The sequence below is a fragment of the Ambystoma mexicanum genome, chromosome 8 (genome assembly GCF_040938575.1).
Source record: "Ambystoma mexicanum isolate Mex_15411 chromosome 8, UKY_AmexF1_1, whole genome shotgun sequence".
NCBI classification, from domain to species: Eukaryota; Metazoa; Chordata; class Amphibia; order Caudata; family Ambystomatidae; genus Ambystoma; species Ambystoma mexicanum.
This window is the reverse complement of record NC_090929.1, coordinates 647139119-647148148: the sequence shown is the minus strand read 5'-3', so window position 1 is coordinate 647148148 and position 9030 is coordinate 647139119. Positions and strand designations below refer to the sequence as shown.

Genomic DNA, 9030 nt, shown 5'->3' with positions numbered 1-9030 from the left:
ACCCCGCATTCCTGGCACCTGTTGGGAATGTGGGGCTCTGGATCACAAGAAGGGTGACTCCAAGTGTAAAGGTAAGGCACTTGGAATACAGGCCGTCAGCCTGACCTACCCTTACCGCATGTCTGAGGTGGAGGTCACTGTCCTCCCCTCCTCTACAGGGATCACATTTGGTGCTCCTGTACAGATTTCCTTAGTCTCCCTTGGGGCTTGGGACCAGTACGCAGAAGTACTGGCGACTATCCCACAGAAAACAAAAATGCTGACAGTGGTGCACACCTGGTAACAATTGATATAGAAATTCAAATCATCATTATATGTACAGAAGAGCTGGTTTAAGAATTTAAAGGTGCGGGGGAGGAAAAAAGGCCTTGGCACAAAGCCTAAATCAGAAAAGAGAAAATAGAAGAGGACCCAAAAAGTGGGGCCCTCCCGTCCCCTGCACACTGTTTACTGATGCCACATAGGGCCTTCAAATATATGGATATAGATATATAACAGCAGTTTGTTAGTTGAGCATATAACAATTTATTTGGCAAAGAGGAAAACAAAATTTGCCAAAAGGCACATTCTGTTGTACAAAGTAATTCGTGACGTTTAACATATTAAAACAAATTGCGAAGAAGCAATAAATGATGGAGAGGTGATGCTGTCCAATTGTGGAGTGGCCGACGCGTTTCGAGGGTAACCTCTTCTTCATAAGGGCCCAATTGAACTGTTGACAACATTTCAAGGAGACAAAAAGTAAAATCTTTTATTTTATTTCCATAACAGTCAAGGACTGACTGACAAGCTGTACATAACTCGGGATGCTAGCGAGATGGTGAAGAGCAGAATACTGGAGATCTAGTATGGTGAAAAGAGTGAACTAACAGATCAAAGAGAAACACTCTATACTAATAGCTAAACACATAACAAAGGAGATGTATTGTGTGAGATCCACCTACATGGTGGGATCTAGAAAATGGCGTGATGAAGAGTCAGACAGATCGAGATAAGCCAAAAGCGGTAGTGGGTTCTAAATAGCAAGGACCACCCTTGAATAGTGAAAAAGCTGAGTCAATATGGGGAGCGTGTTTAAGAAAAAACCATACCCCTCCTGTGGACGGAGAAAGAATAACTCCAAAAGAGCGCTACTGAATAAAATAAATAATACTTAAAATAAACCGGAATTGGTTTTGAAGAATGCACTCACTCGAGTTGCGGGACGAGTAGCCAAGGCAACAGGGGCATCCGTGTGGTCAACAAGTATTCGAAACAATTATACGATGCAGGGCATCTGCAAAGAGACACGTACTGCTGGCACCTAAGTGGGGACATATACATTTCTGTTATACTGGAGAGAAATGAACCTGGGGTCTCCCAACCGGGCAAAGGGACCCAAGTAGCGGTAGCTTACCTGTACAGTGCGGGGAACACTGTTAGTGGAAACTGAAACCGGCAGGCAGTGGCTCCGCGCGGTCGTAACCTAGGGAACGAGCTGTGCTGGGGACACGCCGTCAGACGTAGAAAGGAAACTAAATAATAAACATAGAAAAGGGCATAGAAGCCGGTGAGTGAGGAATATGGAGGCCATCATGCAATGGCGCATAGTGCAAGCGTACTCATAGGGACTGACCAGAGATCAGGATAAATAAGAAAAGTAGAGTTAATATGTTCCATAATGAAACATAAGAATTCTGGTGTTCACCATCGCAACGCATTTTATAATTTTGGTTCTAATGGAACAGAAATTTGTGAATAGTACAATAATCGTTACAGTCATGATAGATAACACAAATGGTACATGCAGTTTACTCTTAATAGTCCAAAACAAATCATGTAGAGTCATGAGGCTACTCATTATATAGTGAGACAAGTATAATTCAATGGCAAGGGGATAAAAGATTGCGATGTAGCCTATTACTCATACAAGGTTCGAACGAATGGAGAGATGGTTCAATTGGTCATTCGTGAACAGGTGCAAACATTTAAGTGAATATAGGCAAGTCAAACATAGGAAAATACAGTTCCCTTGAAGAAAACATCAAAGTCACAACACTTGTAATGACAAAGAAAAAAAATTTTTTTTAAGGTCCGGGATACTGACACTTGTGTATAGTAGTTGGCGATGTAACATGTGAGTTTCACAATTCACTATAGAAAGCAACTCAAAGAGAATTCATCATTCAGACCCTTAGGTTGCAAAGTGTCAAGTGTGTGGATCCAGTACTTCTCTCGCTGTGACAACAGGGATTGGTAATTGCCACCTCTGTGTGGACGTTTGACAATTTCTATGACTTGAAATTTAATTTGTGCAATCGTATGTTGGAATTCGATGAAGTGTCTTGCCACTGGGGATCTGAGATTCTTACATCTGATGGTGGATTTGTGTTCTGACCATCTTTCTTTGACGGGTCTTGTGGTTTGTCCTATGTATAATTTACCACAGGGACATTTCAATGAGTAGATGACACCTGCGGAGAGGCAGGTGGAAAAGTCTCTGATTTTGAATTTCTTCCCAGTTTGTGGGTGAGATATCGTTTCACCTTTTATAACATTGTTACAGTTCGTACAGTTCAAGCAGGGAAAGGTACCCTTCTTTATGGTACTCAGTACAAGTTGTTTGTCTTTAGGAGGTCTTTCCGCTCTCACTAGTTTATCTTTGAGATTATGTCCACGTTTAAAGGCCATCATTGGTGCTTTGGGAAATAATTTCAGGAGAGAGGGATCATTGTGTAGTATGGTCCAATTTTTACGCAGAGTTTTGCTGATTTGGAAACTCTGTCGTGAGTACTTTGAAATGTAGAGTAGCGGTGTGGACTTGTCCTTGACTTTAGGGATGCGTAGTTGTTCCTTCGTGAAGGTCTCTGATCTGTTGCGGGCTTCTCCTGTGATAGTATCTGGATACCCCCTAGATCCAAATCGTTCAACTAGAAATGAACATTCTGAGTCAAGGCCTGCTGGGTCTGAGATAATTCTCTTCAATCTTAACATTTGACTGAATGGTAGGCTTTTGAGCATGGGTTTAGGATGGAAACTGCTGAAATGTAAAAGATTATTCACGTCTGTTGGTTTATGGTACACCGTGGTGTCGATGTGACCCTCTTTGATCTGTAAGCTCACATCCAAAAAATGTAATGAAGGGTCCCCTACTTCCATTGTGAATTTGATTGTGTTGTTCACTGAATTCAGATGTTCCAAAAAAAGATCCAATTCATCTCGTGTACCACACCAGATACCGAAGATATCATCTATATAACGTTTCCAGGTCAAGATTTTAAATGACCAAAATGGGTGATCCAACACGTTTTCTTTTTCAAATTTATACATGTAGGTGTTAGCATAAACCGGAGCCATGGCCGACCCCATTGAAGTACCTGATGATTGTACATAGTATTGGCCCTGAAATCTAAAGTAACTGTTGTGAAGAATTATTTCCAGTAATTCCACAATAAATTCTTTGTTCCCTCTTATATGTTCATGATTCAACAGGAGCCAGAGTACAGCATCAACCCCTTCGATGTGGGGAATAGAGGTGTAAAGGCTGCATACATCCATACTAAAGAGAATGCAGCTAGTGTCCAGGGCTATGATTTCTTGTAGACAGTTGAGGAAGTCTGTAGTGTCCTTCAGGTAGGTTGGTATTTCCTGGATTAGAGGTTGAAGTAAACGATCCACATAGATGGCCAATGGGTCAAATATGCTATCAGTTCCCGCAACTATTGGTCTGAGTGGCGGATTAATGTTGTCTTTATGAACCTTTGGTAAGCCATAGAACACAGGCGTGATTGGATATTTGTTTATAAGGAACTGACTTGTTTTTGAATCAATCCAGTTGTTTTCCAAAGCATTGTCAATAGCTTTCTGGATGATGGCTTTGATTCTAAGTAGTGGATCATTATCAAGTTTTGTGTAAGTAACGGTGTCGTTAAGTAGTTCCAGACATCTCCGTGTGTAGTAGGATGAATCCATGATCACGATTGCCCCACCCTTATCCGCAGGTTTGATAGTTAAATCTTCATCTTTAGCCAGCTGTTCAACATGTTCAAGTTGGCTATTCTTAATATTAACTGGTTTAGTGCTATGGTAATTAATTCTTTTGAGGTCATTAATGACACTCTTCTCGAAGAGATCCAAGATCGAATTTTGAATCTGAGGGTCGAAAGTACTCTTGGGGCGCATCTGTAGGATGTCATCCTCTAGGGCCTGTGATTCTGTATCCAAATCGGATTCGAAAAACATCTTCAATCTTAATTTCCTCAACAATCTGTGAAGACAGATTTTTTCTTCAAATAGTGATGTGTTGCAAGTAGGAACAAAGGAAAGACCACGGTTTAAGATATCAAGTTGGCCACTCGTCAGGTTTTTGCTTGATAGGTTGATGACTAGATTTTCACTTATTTGTATCTTCCTTTTTGTGTTTTTCTTGCCTCGTCGTGTTTTTCTTTTTCTTTTTGTCTGTCTCTCAGGCCTAAAAAAACACCTGTGGTACTAGCAACTGTCCCAGATTGAGATGGTGTAAGGTGGGGAATTGTGGTCCCAGGTGTTGGTACTTGCTGTGGAATTTGTTCTTGTGACTGGTCTTTCGGTATTGGTTCTCCCACACTGCTACTACTACTATCACTCCCTGAGTTGGAGTTGTTAAGATTATTAGCTCGACTTCTGCTGGCGTTTCTGTGATGGTAAAACTCCTGCCAGGTATACACGATATCGTTCAAATAATCGAACGTATCGCGTTTAAACTTACGAAGTTTCCTTTGTTCTATGTCTGCTTTGTAATTGCTCAATTTGGAATTGATATCTTCCAAAAGTTGTGTCAGATCCTCTTTTGACTTGAATTCTGAAAGCTGTATTGTCAGTGCTTCTATGTCTTTGTCGATGGATGTCAATGACTTGGAAAGTTCCTCAATCGTAAGTAAGATCAAGTCAAGTGAACACTTGTTCAGAATTTGATCCCATTTAGCAACAAATGCTTTGCTCTCGCTGCAGAGTGTAGGTCTCAAATATACCCTCAATCCTCTAGGGATTCTCTGTGATTTGTAATATTCCACTAGGGTACTGGCATGTAATTTCTGCGATATCTCGCGTCTAATGAGTTTTTCTAATTGAAAGATTATTTTGTCTGGGCTGACTTTACTCTGTAAAGATTGGTCTGTATCCTTGATGAGAGCTAATATGCGTTTAGCTTCTTCCGCATCAAATGCAAGTGTAGTTGCGTGTTTATCTGTGATCTCGTTGATGCGAGAAAATGACATATTTATAATGAACAAGGTTTATATCAGGGTGCTACCCACTTGGTACGTGCCACACTGGAAGACCAGTACATATGGAGAAAACAAAAATGCTGACAGTGGTGCACACCTGGTAACAATTGATATAGAAATTCAAATCATCATTATATGTACAGAAGAGCTGGTTTAAGAATTTAAAGGTGCGGGGGAGGAAAAAAGGCCTTGGCACAAAGCCTAAATCAGAAAAGAGAAAATAGAAGAGGACCCAAAAAGTGGGGCCCTCCCGTCCCCTGCACACTGTTTACTGATGCCACATAGGGCCTTCAAATATATGGATATAGATATATAACAGCAGTTTGTTAGTTGAGCATATAACAATTTATTTGGCAAAGAGGAAAACAAAATTTGCCAAAAGGCACATTCTGTTGTACAAAGTAATTCGTGACGTTTAACATATTAAAACAAATTGCGAAGAAGCAATAAATGATGGAGAGGTGATGCTGTCCAATTGTGGAGTGGCCGACGCGTTTCGAGGGTAACCTCTTCTTCATAAGGGCCCAATTGAACTGTTGACAACATTTCAAGGAGACAAAAAGTAAAATCTTTTATTTTATTTCCATAACAGTCAAGGACTGACTGACAAGCTGTACATAACTCGGGATGCTAGCGAGATGGTGAAGAGCAGAATACTGGAGATCTAGTATGGTGAAAAGAGTGAACTAACAGATCAAAGAGAAACACTCTATACTAATAGCTAAACACATAACAAAGGAGATGTATTGTGTGAGATCCACCTACATGGTGGGATCTAGAAAATGGCGTGATGAAGAGTCAGACAGATCGAGATAAGCCAAAAGCGGTAGTGGGTTCTAAATAGCAAGGACCACCCTTGAATAGTGAAAAAGCTGAGTCAATATGGGGAGCGTGTTTAAGAAAAAACCATACCCCTCCTGTGGACGGAGAAAGAATAACTCCAAAAGAGCGCTACTGAATAAAATAAATAATACTTAAAATAAACCGGAATTGGTTTTGAAGAATGCACTCACTCGAGTTGCGGGACGAGTAGCCAAGGCAACAGGGGCATCCGTGTGGTCAACAAGTATTCGAAACAATTATACGATGCAGGGCATCTGCAAAGAGACACGTACTGCTGGCACCTAAGTGGGGACATATACATTTCTGTTATACTGGAGAGAAATGAACCTGGGGTCTCCCAACCGGGCAAAGGGACCCAAGTAGCGGTAGCTTACCTGTACAGTGCGGGGAACACTGTTAGTGGAAACTGAAACCGGCAGGCAGTGGCTCCGCGCGGTCGTAACCTAGGGAACGAGCTGTGCTGGGGACACGCCGTCAGACGTAGAAAGGAAACTAAATAATAAACATAGAAAAGGGCATAGAAGCCGGTGAGTGAGGAATATGGAGGCCATCATGCAATGGCGCATAGTGCAAGCGTACTCATAGGGACTGACCAGAGATCAGGATAAATAAGAAAAGTAGAGTTAATATGTTCCATAATGAAACATAAGAATTCTGGTGTTCACCATCGCAACGCATTTTATAATTTTGGTTCTAATGGAACAGAAATTTGTGAATAGTACAATAATCGTTACAGTCATGATAGATAACACAAATGGTACATGCAGTTTACTCTTAATAGTCCAAAACAAATCATGTAGAGTCATGAGGCTACTCATTATATAGTGAGACAAGTATAATTCAATGGCAAGGGGATAAAAGATTGCGATGTAGCCTATTACTCATACAAGGTTCGAACGAATGGAGAGATGGTTCAATTGGTCATTCGTGAACAGGTGCAAACATTTAAGTGAATATAGGCAAGTCAAACATAGGAAAATACAGTTCCCTTGAAGAAAACATCAAAGTCACAACACTTGTAATGACAAAGAAAAAAAATTTTTTTTAAGGTCCGGGATACTGACACTTGTGTATAGTAGTTGGCGATGTAACATGTGAGTTTCACAATTCACTATAGAAAGCAACTCAAAGAGAATTCATCATTCAGACCCTTAGGTTGCAAAGTGTCAAGTGTGTGGATCCAGTACTTCTCTCGCTGTGACAACAGGGATTGGTAATTGCCACCTCTGTGTGGACGTTTGACAATTTCTATGACTTGAAATTTAATTTGTGCAATCGTATGTTGGAATTCGATGAAGTGTCTTGCCACTGGGGATCTGAGATTCTTACATCTGATGGTGGATTTGTGTTCTGACCATCTTTCTTTGACGGGTCTTGTGGTTTGTCCTATGTATAATTTACCACAGGGACATTTCAATGAGTAGATGACACCTGCGGAGAGGCAGGTGGAAAAGTCTCTGATTTTGAATTTCTTCCCAGTTTGTGGGTGAGATATCGTTTCACCTTTTATAACATTGTTACAGTTCGTACAGTTCAAGCAGGGAAAGGTACCCTTCTTTATGGTACTCAGTACAAGTTGTTTGTCTTTAGGAGGTCTTTCCGCTCTCACTAGTTTATCTTTGAGATTATGTCCACGTTTAAAGGCCATCATTGGTGCTTTGGGAAATAATTTCAGGAGAGAGGGATCATTGTGTAGTATGGTCCAATTTTTACGCAGAGTTTTGCTGATTTGGAAACTCTGTCGTGAGTACTTTGAAATGTAGAGTAGCGGTGTGGACTTGTCCTTGACTTTAGGGATGCGTAGTTGTTCCTTCGTGAAGGTCTCTGATCTGTTGCGGGCTTCTCCTGTGATAGTATCTGGATACCCCCTAGATCCAAATCGTTCAACTAGAAATGAACATTCTGAGTCAAGGCCTGCTGGGTCTGAGATAATTCTCTTCAATCTTAACATTTGACTGAATGGTAGGCTTTTGAGCATGGGTTTAGGATGGAAACTGCTGAAATGTAAAAGATCCCACAGAACACCAGTAGATTTGTGAGAAGTGTCCTCTTGAATGGCCAGCCTTTTACTGGCTTGAGAGACACTGGGGCAAGCATGACAGTGGTGGACAGGACCCTGCTCAAGCCAGAGGACTATGTAGGTGCTCCTATGAGAACCACCAGGTTAGCTGGTGGGCCTCCCAAATTATCGCCTGTAGCCTTAGTCAACCTTACGATTGGAGACAAGACAGCAAAAGCTTCCTGTCCCTGCTAACATTCTGTTAGGTAATGATCTAGTAGAGTTGGTTTGATCTCGGATGGTCTTCCCATGACTGCTGCTGCAGTCACTAGGTCACAGGTGACACAGGGCCTGGCTGTGAGCCAGGTACCTGAGCCAAAGGCGAGGCCTAAGGCAAGAAGAAGGAAGACCAAGAAGGCCACCTCTGCAAGGGGGGCTCCTTCACATCCTTCTGTTCCTACAGCACCCATTGGGGTGGAAAACCCAAACTCAACTCCTGAGGGAGAAGAGACAGAAGACTCTCCTGTGGGAGAGGTTCTCAACCCGGAGGACCACCCCGACCTTCAAAGCCTGTTGGCGAAAGGGGGACCCTCCCGGGCGAACTTCTGTAAGGGACAGAGAGAGTGCCACTCTCTCGAGGGTCTGAGGAAACAGGCCCTGTCCCAGGCACAAGGAGAAGTGCCTAGGACATTCCAGAACTTTTGGGAGGTTGAGCTCCTTGTTAGTGAGCCCACTAAGCCTGAACCTCGTGCCCTCAAGAGGTTGGTGGTACCCCAGGTTTACAGGCCCTTCCTGCTGCAGTTGGCGCATGAGGTGCCCTTAGCTGGTCATCTTGGTACCAAGAAGACTAAGCAGAGGCTCTTTGCCCATTTCTACTGGCCTTGGATGGGAATAGAAGTGGAGTCCCACTGCAGGACCTGGCCAACTTGTCAGTTGTCTGGCAAG

General features: G+C 42.3%; 1 protein-coding gene across 1 annotated transcript; it reads right to left on the bottom strand.

Moving 5' to 3' along the window:
- Window positions 1-501: 501 nt before the first annotated feature.
- Window positions 502-8366, bottom strand: LOC138472273 (uncharacterized). The gene is made up of 5 exons (XM_069610381.1): window positions 6461-8366; window positions 6257-6367; window positions 1397-5776; window positions 1193-1303; window positions 502-712 (listed from the first exon to the last, which is right to left on the bottom strand). The coding sequence occupies exon 3, from the start codon at window positions 4219-4221 to the stop codon at window positions 2134-2136; it is 2088 nt and encodes a 695-aa protein (XP_069466482.1). The 5' UTR covers window positions 4222-5776; window positions 6257-6367; window positions 6461-8366; the 3' UTR covers window positions 502-712; window positions 1193-1303; window positions 1397-2133.
- Between the last annotated feature and the right edge of the window lie 664 nt (window positions 8367-9030).